General features: G+C 41.0%; 1 protein-coding gene across 3 annotated transcripts in view; it reads left to right on the top strand.

Moving 5' to 3' along the window:
- gabrg3 (gamma-aminobutyric acid type A receptor subunit gamma3) overlaps nucleotides 1-18,768 on the top strand; it is a 775,666-nt gene that overhangs the window by 324,637 nt on the left and 432,261 nt on the right. For all 3 annotated transcript variants that reach the window (XM_072264242.1, XM_072264244.1, XM_072264243.1), the window contains one exon: nucleotides 5,017-5,099. In XM_072264242.1, the coding sequence (XP_072120343.1) occupies nucleotides 5,017-5,099 (83 nt within the window). The remainder of the gene's footprint in view (nucleotides 1-5,016; nucleotides 5,100-18,768) is intronic.

Here is an 18,768-nt window from a genome sequence, read left to right as displayed (position 1 = left end):
GGGCAGAATGAGACAGCGTTTCTCAGGGGCAGTGCAATCATAATATAACAAACGCAACACTAAATAATAAACATAACAATAAATAGTAAAACACAACAGCCACATGTCAGTTAAAATCAGTTATAAGTGTCCAGTGCAAGTTAAAAGTGTCCAAAGCAGAGTCAGGTACAGCAGCTATTTAGCAGTCTGACTGCCTGTGGGAGAAAGCTGTTTAGTAGCCTTGTGGTTTTAGTTTTGATGCTCCTGTAACGTTTGCCTGATGGCAGAAGAACAAACAGTTCATGGAGAGGGTGTGAGGGGTCTTTAATGATGTACCGTGTCTTCTGGAGGCATCGACTCTGAAAGAGGTCTTGGACAGAAGTAGATGGGTAGGAGTGAAGTGATGATGTGAGAGGCATCACACAGGTGTTAGGTGGCAATGGTAAAGGAATCTGATAGAAGAGGACAGTGGATCATGGAATAAAGGGAAGAAGGTGGGAAACTGGAAGGAAGTAGTGGGCAGAGGAGGAGGAAAGAAGGGATGAGAGGGCCAGAATAGGGAATGGAGGGAGGTTTTTTTTTGGCCCATTTCCTCTCTCTGGTTGCCCACTTCCTCCTCTTTGTTCTATGGCCATGTCCGACCTGTTGAATTTCTCCATCATTTTATGTGTGTTTCTCAAGATTCTCAGCATCTTCAGAATTGCTTTTGTCTTTCCTGTGTTGCATCAGATGGCAAAGGGCTAAAGAAGAAGAAATCTGATAGGGAAGCATGGAAGAAAGGGAAGAAGCAGGCCAAACAGAGGGGTATCTGTTCTCTTCTGTACAACTGATATGTGGGTCACAGTTGTCTTGCTCAAATGGTCACTATGCTGGTCCAGAAGTAGACCAAAATGTTTAGAAATAGCATGCATTTCAAAGAAGAACTTCTCCTGGAGGTCTAGTTTTCTCTACCAACACAGTAAGTAGATAATCTGGTCATTAACATGTGAGTGTTTTTGGGAGCTTGTTACCAAGTATGTAAATGGATAACATATAAAGGCTTGTTCATGAGGTTAGATCACAGTTACATATGGAAGCATTAAATGGTGAAACAGGCTGAAATGGGTTTCGCTTTCTCCCAGTATTCCAAATTGTCCAAATACATAGGATTTAGAACTCAAAGGAAATAACGGTGCCTTGCCTCAATGGAAGAGGTAGAAGTTCCTCTCCACCCAGCTCCATTTCAGGAAGAGGCAAAAACTGATTCCGAAACAATTTTCTTAACTGGAGAATACTAATGATATAAATACATAAAAGAGTGAATACCTAAACAAAATGCTCAGTGGCCACTTTATTAGGTACACCTGTACACCTGCTCAGTAATGCAAATATCTGATCAGCCAATCATGTGCCAGGAACTCAATGTATAAAAGTATGCAGACATGGTCAAGAGGTTCAGTGGCTGCACAGACCAAATGTCAGAATAGGGATGTAAGAGACTTTGACCATGGAATGATTGTTGGTGCCAAATAGAATGGTCGAGTATCTCAGAAACTGCAGATATCCTGGGATTTTCATGCACAGCGGTCTCCGCAGATTACAGAGGTTGTTGCAGGAAACAAAAAGGAACATCTAATGAGTGTGAGTTCTGCGGAGAATGGTCAGACAAGTTCAAGCTGACATGAAAGCAGCCTAATAAAATGGTACTGAATGTATATACACCTGTACCTATTGTTTCAATTTTTTTTTAAGATTAGCTTTGGGATTTACTTCACTTTAATGTACTTGATAATGTAATCTCATGCATTTAACATCATAACCTATATAATAAATATTCAAACTAAATTTCCTTTTACCTCTAGATTAATTAACACACATCAATTTTACTCAATCAGAACTTACACACAACACTCATACCTCCTTCAAACTTTGATATTAATTATATCAAATTCATATTTAACATGGATTTTATAATTCAAAACTCTAGGTCTCAGAATTCACTTAACAATACCCTGTATTTGTACGTGGTCTTCTCTATAATTATTGCTCATGTGTCCTCACAGGGACATGGATAACTAAATTCGACACATCGTGATCCTGGAGACATGTTTAACGACAGTTGTAGAGAGGAAAAGAAAGGCAGTGCAGGGGGAATTCTAGAGCTCAGAGAGTTTGCAGATGAAGGTGTGGAAGAGCAATGGAGGTGATTTGAATCTTGAATCTTGATTCCAAGCAGAGAACATAGAAGAGTACACCCAGGAAAGGGCTCAATCACTTTAGAGTGCCAACAATCACCAATCGGAGTTTGACTCCTGCCACCGTTTGCGCGGGTTTGTATGTTCTCACTGTGACCGTGGGGTTACTCTGGATACCCCAGTTTCCTCCCACATTCCAAAAATGTACAATTAGGGTTGGGATTAATGATATGTGGATGTGCCATGTTGGCACCAGAAGCATAGCGAAACATGCAAGCACAATCCTTGGATGGACCATGTTTGCTGTTGGTGCAAAATGTAGATATTCTGATGCACGTGTGACAAATAAAGCTAATCTTAGTTTTGATAGAGCTAATTTCAAACAGGAGATGTCTTAGCACAGGTGAATAGGATGTTCTCATGCAAGCGAATAATGAGCACCACAGGTTGTGGACCTGCAGTCCACCTTCAATCTTCCATGACCAAGCCAACTTTAAATCAAATCTAGCAGGTCACCATGGATCAACAGGAGTGGATGAATCCAGATATCTTTATTGGATCTTTCAGAGGCCACAGAAGAATTTGAAAGCTTGGATAAAAATGAGAACTCATCTGATGGAAGTGTGAGGGCAATGGGCAAGTAGCACTTTGCAAATTGGATATCATTGGTCTTTCATCAACACTGGAGTCCAAATACTAGAATGGCAATCCAGCTGCATTGTAGGGATACTTCTGCCACTGGACTGCAACAGTCTAAAAAGGAAGATCAGTACCATCTCTCCAGGGCAACTATGGCAGGGCAATAAATGGTTTGTCAGTGCTGCCCTGATCCCAAAATTGAACTTGAAAAATCATTCTGAGAGTAAAAAAGGCTGCTGACTTGATTCAAATGAAAAAAATATCAATGAGGTTTATCTACAAGGACACATTGATTGATGCTATTTTTACGTATGGAGTGTGGAAGCAGTAACAATGCAGCCTTTTTAAAAGATCATGTAGATAATTCAAATTTCTTGCACTGCGACTGGAAGGTGGAAGATTTGGCTCCACTTGCCGTCACTAATCATTTGCTTACAAGAGAACATTTTTGATGGAATGGTGAAAAGAACGTCAATCATTTTGTTGTCTCTGTACCAAGGCCTTCTGAGTGCAGGTAGATCCTCAGCACAGCACACTGGCTGAAGCTCAAGTTCAAGTTTATTGACATTCAACTGTACACATGTACTAAATAGCTGAATGAAACACCAGTCCTTTGGGACCAAGGTGCAAAATACAGTACATATTCATATACATATTGTATATCACATGCAACACAATATAATATTAACACAGTAATATTAACAGTTTTAAAAAATATATATTTTGTAGATGTACAAGTTGACATAAAATGCATATACGAATGGTTTAGGTTCAAGTTGAGAAGACACTATGCCAGCAGTACATACCATGTTTCATTCTGTTATGTGTAAAATTTAAATGTTGGCCAATGAAACTGGCAAACCAAGAGTACGTTCTGTGGTAATAATGAAAAAGAAAACGCACTTTGATCTATTAAATATAAATACCACATAAGGTAAGCTTATATCAATTGTATTATAAGAAGCCTCCTTCATCATCAGCTCAGAAAAGAGAGGATTAAAACCAGATTGTGCTTGAAATGGGCAATAGATCAGACTGAATCTGTAGTGAGAGAAATGACTTTTAACATTTCAACATGATAATTTTTTATTTGAACTGAGAAAAGTTAAAACAGGTTTCAAAATGAAAAGAGATGGATGAGGGGAGAACAAAAGGGAAGAATCTTGTAGGGGCAGAAGGCAGGGAAAGTTGTACTCTGTGATGTTAAAGGAATAGGGCAATAAAAACTGCAGATGCTGAAAGAATACCAGAAAAAGAAATGGAAATACTCACCGGGTCAGGCAGCATCTGCGGAGAGGCAGGATTAATCTTTACATTGAGTCATTGTGTCAACTAGAAACATTAGCTTTGTTTTTTCTTGACATGGATGCTATCTGACCTGCTATGTATTAGTAGCTTTTACTGTTGTAGTTTTAAAAACCTCCAATATCTCCAGTTGTCTTTGTATCTGCATTGATAGTTGCAAATGCCAATTACCTGAAATTGCTGAACGTAGCACTGTGGACAATATGATGTGGATCCCCGAGCACCAATCGAACGGTGAACGGTGAACTGGCAGAGACACCAAAGTGGGAGTGAGATGGAGAGAGAGAGGCGACTGGAAGCCAGGAGTCCCACTCGTGGACAGAGCAGAGGCATTCTATAAAGTGCCCACTGTTAGATCACCCAAATGTAAAGCGGTGGGCAAGCAAACACAATAATCTAAATTGAAAAAAAATTTAAGTTAATAGCGGCTTTACCTAGATAGTGTGTTTGGATATTCAGCAGCAGGAAGTAAAAGAGCAGGGTTCAGTCTCCTGTGGTTGGCTGAGAAGAGTACATGTATTGATAGAGATAGTACAATTGGGAGATCAGCAAAGATTTTACAAGTTCAGAGCACTGGTTAAAAGGTGCAACAGATTCACCTTGGTTCAATTTCAATATCCTGCTCCCTCGAAGAGCAACACTTGGATCCCTTTTAAAAACTGATTTGCAGGGGTTCAGTGAGACTGGTTCTTTCATATGTTTTCAAAGGCTTCTGGGAATAGAAGCAATTCAGACTCCATTTTGTGCCTTACAATTCTTTCCCCTCAGCTCAGGTCAGCATCTACCATCATCACTTGGATGACTGAGGAAAATAGACTGTAGACTTTGGCATTTCCATTTACTGCTCTGAAGTTAAGATGTTATAGTTCCAGAGTTCTAAAAAAAATCACTGCGACTAACAAATGATTGCTTTCCGCAGGCTTACAATAATCGCAGAGTGTCAACTTCAGCTCCAGAATTTTCCAATGGATGAACATTCTTGCCCTCTCATCTTCTCCAGTTGTGAGTATTACCACAGTGAACGTTGTTGACTCTGATATAAATATAATCGCTGCTCGACTGATTTTTTTTTTTGTTTCTGACCAGACTGCTGATTCTTAGAAAACCTTGGAACAGCCAGAATGATAGGCAGTCAGTACGTCCCAATCTTGCTGTGAATTCAGAGAGGTGGTGAGGGAAAATGAGATGAAATAAAATCTCCATTGTTCACCCATTCTGTCAGAAATTATTTGTCATGTGATTTATTTGAAACTTTTAATAATCACATACCGAGTTAACTTCACACATCAAAGCATACCTTTCATGGATTAATATAATTCTTCTTAACTGAAGATAATATAACTGTTATAATTATAGGTGTTAAATTCCTGCATGGGAGATCTTGCAAGCAATTACTGGATGTCCGAGTTTACAATAAGAGTTAGTTGGGAAGAGCGTAATAAATTTATGTAGTGAAAATTGCTCTTTTAGCACCGTTAGGATGGATGTTCTTGTAGATTTTTTGCAAATCCACTCGCAGTTGTGAGAATGATTTTCTTCAAAATGCATTTTAGTTTCTGCTGAAAATAACAAAGAGCCTTGCTGTCACTGAATATCAGGGCTTTCCAACCTGGGGTCCACAGACCCCTTGGTTAAAGGCGTAAAAATGCTGGGAGCCTCTGCTGATCTTAATATCCAATGAATTGTCTTTCATCATCGACCATTGCACCTTACTGAAATGAATGTGTTTTGAAATATTCTACTAAAAGTTGTAAATCTTCCAGCAGGATGGCGTCAGTGGCCAACATGACCATGGCGACATCTTGAAGACGGTTCACGAAACAACTTTTCCTTCTTCTTTTAAGTATACTTCCGCTACTAATCTGTGTGTAATTGGAGCTTGTAATTTACATTTTAATAATATGCTTCCGGGCCAACTGAACTTTTGAGGGATTTCAGAGTGGTTGAGAATGGAGTGTGCAGCCTAATGGTGGAGTGCGAAGCCTTCATGAGCTCCATTACTCGCCGATATAGCCAACTAAAGTATTGAGTAAGATTAAAATCAGTGAGGATGGGAGCAGAGGGTGAGCAGGTGTTCAGTGCCAATTGCCTGTGTTGGACCGGTCTCCCTCTCCTTCTTGCTCACTGCTGCTGGTGGAAGGTGCAGGAGCCTCAGGTCTTGGGCAAGATTCGATTGGCGCGATTTGTGGGTTAGCTTTGTTTACAGAGGACTCTACGGTTCATGTTACGTCTGTTAATTGTTTCTGGTTACCCTTTTGTTATTGCTATTTTGATCAGGATGCTTCGAGGTGGAATACCTCTGTGGCCTACAGGCAATGAATGTCTTAGCACTAAATTGAACTGAACTGAACTAAACCAAATATTCTGAGTCTATTTCAAGGACTCTGTGTTTGATGTTTAAGATTCTGTGTGCTACTCGCTCATTTTTTTGCTGTTTGCGCAATTTGATCTTTTTTCACATGTTGTGTGTTTGATTTTTCTTTAAACGGGTTCCATGGTGTTACTTTGTTTCGTAGTTGCCTGTGGGAAGACGGACCTCAGGGTTGTATACTGCATAGATACTTTGATTATAATGTAATTTGAAACTTAGCAAGTTTATTAAAAAGGTGTTGCATTGGATATAGAAGAGATTTTGCGCATAGATATAACCAAATGATAACATTGATACATAAACACAACATAGTCTGCAGATGCTGGAAATCCAAAGCAACAGACACACAATGCTTGAGGAACTCAAAAGATTAGGCAGCATCCATGTAAATAAATAAACAATTGAGGTTTCTGGCTGAGATCCTTCTTCAAGACTCTTGCTTTTCATGATTTATACTGGTGGTAATGGTTTTTCGAAAGACTTAACTGCGCTGTGTAACCACTCAGCTTCTGTGGGGAGAGAAACGATGCTCATGTCTCAGGGCTCCTGTGAAGCACCAAAGACAAGGAAAATTAACTGTTTCTCTCTCCACAGATAATGTTGAGTCTAACTGTGCAATTTGGCTCCTTTAGTAGCTACTCTTCTAAAGTTAGAAACATTAGTAATTGTGTTAACATTTAGCTTAATCCTTTAGGGTTTTGATTTGTACATTTATCATCACTGTCTCTGACGTAGCTTATGTCTGTTACAGAACGTGGTACAAGAGCTGAGATTAGAATTTATTTCTGATGCCTTTCTAAACCATTGCAATGATTCTGGTGAAGGAACTTCTTCAGTGGTGTAGGGAAGAGGTTTGCAGGATATGGATACAGAGAAGATACACAGACAGACAGAGTAAAAAAAATCATAAAGCTCAGGGAAGGGGCCCATTGGCGCAAATGGTCCATGCTGACAAAGATGCCCGTCCTAACTATTTCCATTTTCCAGCATTTGGTCCATAATGTTTTAAACCTTTCCTTTCCATGTACCTGTCCAACTATTTTCTAAAAGTTGTTATTGTTCTTGCCTCAACCAATTCCTTTGGCATCTGAGTCCACATAGATTGCACCCTCCCCTCAAGTTCCTATTAAATATTTCCCCTTTCACCTTAAATCTATGTCCTCTGTTTCTTGATTCCCCTACCTCTCATGATTTCATACATACACACCTATAAGATCACCACTCAATCTCTTACTTTCCAAGGGATAAGTTCCTAGCCTGTTGAATCTCTCGCTCTGATTCAGTCCCTTGTTTATTTATTTATTTACTGAGCTACAGAGTGGAATAGGCCCTTCCAGCCCTTCGAGCCAAGCTCCCCAGCGACCCCATGAGTTAATCCTAGCTTAATCACAGGATAGCTTACAATGACCAATTAACCGACCGACCGGTATGCCTTTGGATTGTGGGAGGAAACTAGAGCACCCAGAGAAAACTTATACAGTCATGGGAGAACATATTTGCAAATGTCACAAATGTTGTTAGAATTGTGGACAGTATCAAAAACATATAGCGGCATCTAAACCAGTTAAAGGTCTGGGTGGAGAAGTGCCAGATGGGAGTTTAATCAGAGCAACATCATTGTAAGTCTTTTCTGCGCTTTTTCTAGTTTAATAGCACTTTGTTCCTATATTACAGTGACCAAAACTGAACACAGTCAGATACAAATCAATCAGATTATTCCCAAAGAACCATGAATATAAATTGAGCTAAGATTGAATATATTTTCAAAACAATATCATGAATTCATTCCTGACTTATAAATGTTTTCAGTTTAATAAACTGTGTTAATAATTTATTAAAAGATTTTCAATGGAACAGATGTGCAGTATGCGACTTGAATTGGTAATTGTCCTAAAAGTGCAACGTAAGGGTTTTCTGTTTCCTTGAAACAAGCTGGAGCTGACAAGGTGCTATTTTTTCTGAAGAGGGTACTCGATTCGGAGCCTAGGGTGTCTGTGAGGTGTTTTTCTTCTGAGGATTTTAAATTTACAGTTGAAAAAGTGCAAAGTATGATCTGGCAGGAGAATTGGATCATACATTGTTAGTGATAGTGGTGTGATCGCGCGAGTCGAGTATGATGTTCTCCTAAGGGGTTATTACCAAAATGGAGAATGTCTATGCGTGACCTTGTTTACCGTGGGGAGGCTGATGCATGGGCAGCCACCACATGGTCCTTGAACGACTTGGGTCAGGGGCTAATGGCATGGAATGTAAGATGACTGGAGACCCTTCACTGCTGCAGCATTCTTCCATCTTCACTGATGTTGTAATGTGCCATCATCTTCCACCAGCTCCACCACTGAGTTCTAGGTTGGATGCTTTTTTGTCTGATTCCTCTCCCTTGACCTCACCACTATAGGTGACCCTACCTGTAGCTAAGATCCAGAAGGCATCACTCTCGGGATCTCAGGATCTCACAGGCCTCTCTGAGGATTGTGACCTATGACAAGGTCACGGTCCTTGGAGAAGATTATAACCATGGTGGCCCTCTTTGGCCTTGATAACTTTGCTCCTGAGGATGCAATCAGCATAAGTTGTACTAACTTACAGATCATTGGCCATTCTGGAATAATACCTGTATTTGTTAAGTAGGGTACCGTGCACAATCCTGATTTCATGGAGACAGATGTGAGAAGCACAGAGGAACATCTGAAGAAACTTCTGAAATGCCTGCTTCTCTGCCGCTGCTACTGTGCGATCGAGAATCTCCGGAAAGGAAGACCCTAAATCCTCGGCTTTGCCTATTCCTTGGCGGCCGGGGCCGGGGTCGAAGCGCTCGGCAGAGATGTTGCTTGGTGCTCGATGACGGAGGGCTGGTTGGAGGCTCGAAGTTTTCAGATGGACTCAGAGCCGGCTGTGGTCGGGTGCTTCCAGGTGCTGCATCGGCAAGTTTGCGGCACTGGAGATTCATGGCAGAGAGGGTTTTTCTTCCTTCTACCATCTGCGTGAGATGATGGGACTATCGAGAGACTTTGAGACTTTTTTTACCGTGCCCATAGTCTGTTCTTTATCAAATTATGGTATTGCTTTGCACTGTTGTAACTATATGTTATAATTATGTGGTTTTTGTCAGTTTTTCTGTCTTGGTCTATCTTGTGTTTCTGTGATATCATACTGGAGGAACATTGTATCATTTCTTAATGCATGTATTACTAAATGACAATAAAAGAGGACTGCGTGTCATCATAATCTAATCTAATCTAATCTAATTGTGGTTTTGTCGAGTTTACTCTTCCTGGTATCTGGCTGTGATTTTTTGCTTTCATGAGCTGGTTGCCTAAAAATTTTTACAGCTGAAATTACCAGACACTAAAACTGTGCATTAATAGATAGTAGCTAAAATCTTTCTCTCAGTTTAAATTCAAGTTCAGGTTTAATTGTCATGCATACCCATGAATGAAACAACATTACTCTGGGGCCAAGATTAAAAACTCAATACCAAAAGTCACACAGCACAAGGCACATGTAGCACATATTGTATACATCGCAAGCACATATAAGATACCAATAAAATGCAGCCACACAAAAAATCTATATAGTCCATGAATGTTGCAGCAGTTTGCAGTCAAACACAATACAGCTTGTTTTCTGCCAAGCAAACGCTGGTGGCAGCACCAACTCCAGCTTGGACGCTGCGTTACATCACCTCTGGTGGAGTGCACCAGTCCCAATGCCTCTCTCCTGGATGGCTGAAAACAGGTGACACTGCGGCTTGAGCCCTGTTCCTCACTACAGTCGAGGCCTTGCGGCTCCCCTGCCATCTACCAGTCTAACAGTGAATCAGACTTGCAGCATCCCACAATAACAGTGACCAACAGGGTCTTGCAGTCACAAGAAAAGTGACTGAAATGATCTCTCGCTGTTAGGCCGTGGACTGCATTCATGCACCAACCTCTCCAACACGTCTCTGATACAAGAACCGCACCAAGTCCAGCTCCTTCAGTTTCTCCCCCAAAAAGCAGCTTGCTGATGGGGGAGACGTGCAGTAAGTTTAAGTTCTTAGTGTGCTGCAGGGTCTTGTGATCATAAAATCTGGGTTTAAAAAGGACAATAACATCCTTAGTTGATCCCATAGAAGCTGCTGCTATCGAACGTGCCACCATCTTATCAGAAGTGGAGAGTTACAGTAGAGGATTGTGACTGGCTGATGCTATTACCATTGAGGAGGATAGAGTCACAGAGGGGAAAAAAACATCAAGTGCACTTTGACTTCGATTGTTGTCAGCCATAAATTTTAGACATTGAAACCATTCTTTTTTCAAAGTGAAACTCAATTTACTTTTCCACATTCTGTCTTAGGATGAAGATGTATTTATCACCAGGGTTAAAACAGAAAGAAAGTGTCAAAGCTTTGGCCCTGCTAAGTCATGCCATCCATCTTGTTTTGTATCATGACTAAAAGTGGCAAATACAGATGGATGGAAGACAGTATGAGTATTTCCAAGTTGTTAGTTGGGAGCCAGCATTGCTCTAGATAAGTGAAATCCAAAAAGCTTTTGGTCCATTTTACAATGCATTTTAGATACACTTTATTTCCTGATTCCTCAGTAGATACGCACAGATCCATGGTGTTGGGCCTTATGATTTCGGCGTCCTTCCTTGAACGGGAACAACAGCTTCCAAGTTGAACCTGTCGAGGTGCTTCAAAAAAGAGTTAGCAAGCAAAAAAATTGACAGCTATCTACAGAAGAAGATTGTGTGATACATATACTCAGGCCACTTTATTAAGTACACCGGTGTAGCTGCTCGTTAATGCAAATATCTTATCAGCCAATCATGTGGCAGCATCTCAATGCATAAAAGCATGTAGATGTGGCCAACAAGTTCAGTTATTTTTCGTACCAAACATCAGAGTGGGGAAGAAATGTGATCAAGTGATTGTTGGGGCCAGATTTGAGTGTCTCAGAAACTAACGATCTCCTGAGACTTTCACACACAACATTCTCTAGAGTTTACAGAGATGGTGTAAAAAACAAAAAAAAACTTCCAGTGAGTGGCATTTCGTAGGTGAAAGCACCTTATTAATGAGAGAGATCAAAAGAGAATAGCAAGACTGGTTCAAGCTGACAGGAAGGTGGCAGTAACTCAAATAACCTTGTGTAACAACAGTGGTCTGCAGAAGAGTATTTCTTAATGCACAAAGTGTCAAACCTTGAAGTGGATGAGTTATAGCAACAGAAGACCATGATCTTACAGGAGATACTAAAAATATGGCCACTGACTGTGTACGTGACTCAACTGGTAAGTTTGCAGATGACATAAAGATTGGTAGAATGCAGGCAGCGTAGAGGACTGTCAAAGGATACAACAGGATCTTATTCCATTATAGATACGTGTGGAGGCATGACAGGTGGGAGTTTAACCCAAGTAAGGATTTTAAAGTGAGATGGGAGACATTTAATAGGGGCAACCTTTTCACTAGAGGGTGTTCCATATACTAAATTAGCTGCCAACAGAAGTGGTTCACCATAAGACATAGGAGCAGAATTAAGCTGTTTGACCCATCAAGTCTGCTCCACCTTTCCATCCTAACTGATTTATTTCCCATTCTCCTGCCTTCTCCCCGTAACCTTATTGCCTTTATTAATGAGGAACCTATCAACTTCTGTTCTAAATATACCGAATGACTTGGCCTCCACAGCTGTCTGGCAAAGAAATCCACAGATTCACCATCCTCTGGCTTAAGAAATTCTTCCTCATCTGAGGTTGTGGCAGGTATATCAACAATATTTAAATAACACTTGGACAGGAACCTGAATAGGAACATCTTAGAGCAGGGGATTCCCAACCTTTTTATGTCATGGACCCCTACCATTAACCAAGGCTGGGGACCCCTGGTTTAGAGGGACTTGGGTGAAATGCTTTTAAATGGGACTAGCATAGAACAGGGGAACTTTTTCCATGCTCTAGATATCAAAGTAAATTTTATTATCTAAGTACATATATGTCACCAAGTACAACCCTGGGCTTCATTTTCTTGTGGGCATACTCAGCAAATCTATGGAATACTAACTATAACAGGATCAATGAAAGATCATCCAGAGTGCAGAAGACAACAAACTGTGCAAAGTCAAATATAAATAAATAGCAATTAATAATGAGAACATGAGATAATGAGATAAAGAGTCCTTAAAGTGAGATTATTGGTTGAAGGAACATTTCAATGATGGGCAAGTGAGTGCAGTTATCCCCTTTTTATTCAAGAGTTTGATGGCTGAGGAGTAGTAGCTGTATTTGAACCTCATGGTATAAATCCTGAGGCTCTTGTATCCTCTACCTGATGTCAGCAGCAAGAAGAAAGCATGACCTGGGTGATGGGGATCTCTGATGATGGATGCTGCTTTCCTATGACAGCATTTCATGTAGATGTGCTCAATGGTTGGGAGAGTTTTACCCGTGATGCACTGGGCCAAATCCACTACCTTTTGTAGGATTTTCCATTCAAGGGCATTGGTGTTTCCATACCAGGCTGTGATGCAGCCAGTCAATATACCCTCCACTGCACTTCTACAGAAGTTTGTCAAAGTTCTTAAGTGTGGGGTGTTAGAATTTAGGTAGTCAAATTTAAGGGGAAAACATACAGTTAATGGCAGGGCCATTTACAGCATTGATGTATAGAGGGATCTTGGGTTCTCAGTCCAAATCTCCCAGAAAATGGGCACTCAAGTAGATAGGGTGGTTAAGAAAGCGTACTGCATGTTTGGCTCCATTAGTCAGGAGGTCATGTTGCATCTAATCAAACTTCATTTGGGCCATTTTTGGCGTATTGTGTGCAATTCTGGTCACCCCATTAAAGGACGGATAAACGGTGATTTTACAAGATGGATATATTGACTGTCTGGAAAAGGGGAATAAATTTTCCAGAATGCTGCCTGGATTAAATGGTGTGAGTTATAAGGAGAAATTGGACAAGTTGAGTTGTATTCTCTTGAGTATCAGGAGCTAATGGGAGACCTGATAGTAATTCGTAGAATTATAGGAGGCATTCATTGGGTAGATGGTCAGAATATTCTTCAAAGGTAGAAATATCAGATACTAGAAGGCATCCATTAAGGTGAGGAGGGAAAGTTTAAAAGAGACGTGCAGAGAGTGGTAGGTGCCTGGAATCAGTTGCTAGTGGTAATGGTGGAAGCAGATATGATAGTGACGTTAATGAGACTTTTAGATGGGTATATGCATTAAGAGAATACGAATGCTCTGTATTTAGAGAAATTTGGATAAGTACATGTATGGTAGGGGTATGAAGGGCTTTGGTGGAAATGCAGTTCGATGGGACCAGGCAGAATAATACTTTGGCATGGACTAGATGGGCCGAAAGGCCTGTTTCTGTGCTGCGGTGTTCTATGACTCCATGAATATGCAGGGAATATGGGAGCATACAAAAGAGATTTAGTTTAATTTTGTATCGCATTTGGCACAGACACGACCAAGAGCTTGCGTAGAGAGTTGGTTGTTAAGAAATGAATTAAGGAGGGAACGAGAAGGAAAGATGGAGAAGGAATTCCACAGAACTCTGGAACAAAAGTGACAGGAGCAGAAGTCGGCCATTTAGCATCGGCTACTGCGCTATCCAACACAAAAACTAAGAACCTGCCCGCACTCTGCAGGTCAGCGGGGACAGAAGCAGAACTGACATTTTGAGTGAGCTGACCCTTCTTCAGAATAGGTCAACATATGGTTTGATTTCCTGGAAGATTTTTTTTATATTGTAGCTTCATAGTAATTTTAATGTCTTGCATGGTACTGCTGCCACAAAACAACATGTTTCCCAACATACAGTATGTCAGCAATAATAAATCTGATTCTGATTGTTGAGCTGACATATTAACTTTCGATAACTTTTCTGTGATACCCAGCTCCTTCTCACACCAATGCTATTTCACCCCTCACCATTTAAAATAGACCCAGTGATTAAGGCCATTATCTAATTGCTGTTAATTTATCGCTTGCTGATCGGGGAAAAACATTACACTGCTTTTCAAGAAGTAGTGTTGATGATATCTCTCAGCCCTGTGCATTGTGGCAGACCATTGATAGAATTTCTCCCTGATTCCCTCTGTCAGACCATTCAGCCACTGATTTGCAGTCCCCATGGACGAACGCTTTTCGGTTACTTTTATAAAACGCATCGAAATGTAGCAGCATTATATTTCCGCAGGGGGTTGTACTTTCACACTGTGTGTATGCCATAACTGGAATTAGTGAGGTGTAAAAGGAACATTGTGTTATCAGTGAGGCAGGCAGTCAGCTGTGGAAACCAGAGGTGACAGTTGTAACAATGAGAGCTTTTACCATCCAGCGAAACACTTCAACAACCATCACTGTACTTTATGCTTTAATTTACTCTTGAAGACTTGAAGAATAGCTGTGTTCCAGGGAAACCTTAACTAAACGTTTCTTGTATGAAAATGAATGTTCACAGGTGAAAGGAAGATTGGTAAGTAAAATACCTCCTTAAATAAATCCCTTCCTTCCTAGTATGTCGCACCAGACAGTCACCCATTCTTGTCTGGCGCGTAGTGTTAGGATTGGTCTCCTTTCGGATTAACCGGGTTACGATATGAACGTTCCTGACTCGACCCATGTTTTTTACGAGGCCGAGTGGCTAGCTCGATGCTCAACCCGGCACGAATGGAAAGCGTGCTCGGGGGGTGGCCGGACTTGGATTGGAACTCGGGAGCCTTCACTCCGAAGTCCGGTGCTGATGCCACTAAATCCATAAAATTGTAGGAAAGCCCATAAGAGGCTGGATTTGTTTTGCTCAAAATGTTTTGCCCCAATACTAAATAGGTGTCGCTCAAAATCAAACAACCACATTGGGACAACCTCTCTGAAGAAATCAAGATGTTCTTTCCATTGAAAAAGCATTTTAGCTGTCCTCATGTTGATTCGCTACTGGAGAGTGAATCAGAGTTGTGGGTAGATCCCTTCAGGTAGCCATGGTGATGAGGGAGATCAGTCAGGGCCTAAAAAAGTAGAGAGAAAAGGTAAAAAGAAAGTGAGGGCAGAAATCTAGGGTGGGGAGCAGAGTAGTAACTGGAGAAAGAGGGAATCAAGTGAATGGGGAAATCAGGTAGAAGATAAGGTGAAAGGGTATAGTATTGGGTAGTGGTGTCGCCCAGCTACAGAACAACTCTATCAAGGCGATAGGAGGCCCACTCATTGGGAAATTGACCCTGGCTCTTGCTGCCGTGATTGACCCTCACACAAGACATTTTTTGCACTGGAAATTAAAATATATATGAGAGGTTATGTGTATCTGATTTACGAATTGGAACTTGACCGAAAGGTCACAAGCCTATGCCCTCCACAGCCCATTAAAGGAAGCCCACTAAGCAGTTAAGCAGGACACTACCTTAACAATCGTAAGGGCCTGAATTCTCGGTGTTGTGTACACTTGCTGCAACAGGGGAAAGTCTGAAAATTTATTTGATACCAAATGAGAAAAACCACTAAAACATGCTGTATGCCTTGTTTACCACCCCACACAGTTACCACTTTGAGGGAGCTATGGACTTTTAGATAATGAAGACATATAGTCCCCTTTTATTGTCATTTAGTAATGTATGCATTAAGAAATGATACATTATTTCCTCCGGTGTGATATCACAAAACACAGGACAAACCAAGACTGAAAAAACTGACAAAACCACATAGTTATACATATAGTTACAACAGTGCACTATACCATAACTTGATGAAGAAAGTCCGTGAGCACAGTAAAGTTCAAAGTTTCTCAAATGTCCCACATCTCATGCAGACGGGAGAGGGAAGAAAAACTCTTCCTGCCATGCCGACCACAATCCGACTCTGAGTCATCCGAAAACTTCGAGCTCTGATCAGCTCTCTGACACCGAGTACTGAGCGCCATCTCTGTCCAAGCGATTCGACCTCTTTCTCGGTCGCCAAAAGCAGACAAGTCCGGGGATTTTGAGGCCTACCCTCCGAAAGATTCCCGACCCCACAGTAGCGACAGCAGCGGATGGGCGTTTCAGAAATTTCTCCAGATGTTCCTCTGTGATTTCACGTCCATTCTCCATCAAATCAGAATTGCCCACAGCCCCTATTTAACAGATATGACATCATTTTTCTCCAGAGAGCTGCGCACGTGCGGCGCGCTGCCATCTTCTCCTCCCGCCTTCAAAGATTGCACCCAAAGATCACCTCGCACTTGTATGGATTAAACTTTATCTATCCAAATTTGCAGCTGATCCACCATATCCTGCTGGTTGCTTTGACAACTGTCCTCACTTTCACCACTTTTTTTGTGTTACCTGCAAAATTAATAAACAAACCACCAACACATCCATCCAAATCAAACAAGACAGATCCCAATATCAATCCCTGCAGAACACCACTGGTTACAGACCTCCAGTTGGAATAACACCCACCCACAACTAACTCCGTCTTTTATGGCCAAGCTAATTTGAGTCCAAACCCACTAACCACTGTGGATCCCATGTGACTTAATCATCAGGATCAAGCAGTCATGACAGACCTTAATCATAGATTTTAGTAAAGTCCACAGAGGGAACATCTACTGCCCTACCCTTAGTCACCTTTTCCTTCTCAAAAAATTCAATTGAGTTTGTAAGGCATCACCTCCTCTGCACACATCTATGCTGACTATCCCGAATAAGACTGTGCTTTTCCAAATGTGAGCAAATCCTGTCAATAATTCGAATATTGAATATGAAGAAACTGTTAAAATCTTTTTAAAATAGAATCAATCAAAAATAGTAAGATTTATTGAGAAATGAAGTCAACTAAAACCTCTAATAGTTTATTTATGTAATAGAATAGCACAAATAACTAAAACCAAGTTTATCTTATTGTAGTACTGCAGACAAAATTCATCTGAATGGGCTCCTGGATCCTGCACTTGGTTGACGACCACAAAGTTGATTTCCCAGCTGTAATGCTGGGAAATCTTGACAAGCCTTTGCTGTACAGTTGAGTGAGGCTGGAGAGCTATCCAACAGAATTAAAACTTCTCACGCAGGAACCATGGGCACTAATGAGAACAATTCAGTATAGAATATCGAGCATTTGCCAGCAATGGTTTAATTCCCAATTTCACAAGCAGTAGCAGAACATTCTGATTGGCAGCCACAATGCGACAGGAATCCTACCCTCCAGACTATTGGTCCAGGGAGTTCTTCCTGAAGGTTAGTCAAATTTGAATGCATCCTGGCAGGCAAGAGTGGAATTCGGGCCAAGTTAATGAATTAGAAATCGATCATTGTTCAAGTTTATTGTCATTCACCCATAGATGCAGTATGTATACAGCTAAATGAAACATTGTTCCTCTGGTGCCAAGGTGTAAAACTCTATACATATAGTCTAACACAGCACATACAGTTACAATCCAGCACAGACAGTGACATAATAATGCTAGCACAAGTCTCTGAGTGCCATGACCTGAAGATTGATAGATTGACATAAAGTTAGGGAGATGAATTTCCTTTTGGGTCCTTAGCACTAAACAAGTCAAGGTATTCTGATGAATGGTCTTGGCATGAAACATCAACTGATTATTCCCCTCCATACATGCTGTCTGACCTGCTGAGTTCCACCAGCATTTTGTATGTGTTACTCTGGATTTCCAGCATGTGCAGAATCTCTTGTGTTTAGATTAAAGTATCCACTGCCAAATGTACTTGTCTCCTGGCATTTAACTTTGTTGAAATCAATGGAACCAAACGTTGGAAGAGGACTAAGAAAGAATGATGAACCTCTATATATACATGTTCACACACACACTCTCACTCTCTCACTCTCTCTGACACTCTCACTTTCTCTCACCTTCTCTCTTTCAAATGTGATTTGTGTCGGTGGCTCTTCCCCAGCTCTCCTTCTGTTGCAGCGACTTGAATGCCTATTTGTGATTACCGCACCACATCTTATTGTGTTCAACACTCTAGGCTAATTGCTTTGAATGCCTTCCACCAGTTCCAGCAACACTAGCCGCTATTGCTTTCCAGTTAGTATTCCGATGTTGCTATGGCAATATCAACCAAGATTATACATTTAATTTGATTTCATTATTTTTCGCTATTGTGATTGCTTGTTATATTAATTGTGGTTTGAAGTACCTACTCCACACCACAGGAAGGTGCTTTAACATGGTTAGGAATTTATCACAGGGCTTTGGTGGGACCAATCAGTTGACGTTTCAGGCCAAGACTATTCATCATGGGAACTGTTGCGTCCACTTTAGAGCTTTGATTTAAGGAAAGCCATGCTTCTACTGGGGAAGGT

The sequence above is a fragment of the Mobula birostris genome, chromosome 7, assembly GCF_030028105.1.
Source record: "Mobula birostris isolate sMobBir1 chromosome 7, sMobBir1.hap1, whole genome shotgun sequence".
In the NCBI taxonomy this organism is placed as follows: domain Eukaryota; kingdom Metazoa; phylum Chordata; class Chondrichthyes; order Myliobatiformes; family Myliobatidae; genus Mobula; species Mobula birostris.
The sequence above is the reverse complement of the archived record's forward strand: the minus strand, read 5'-3'. Positions and strand labels throughout refer to the sequence as shown.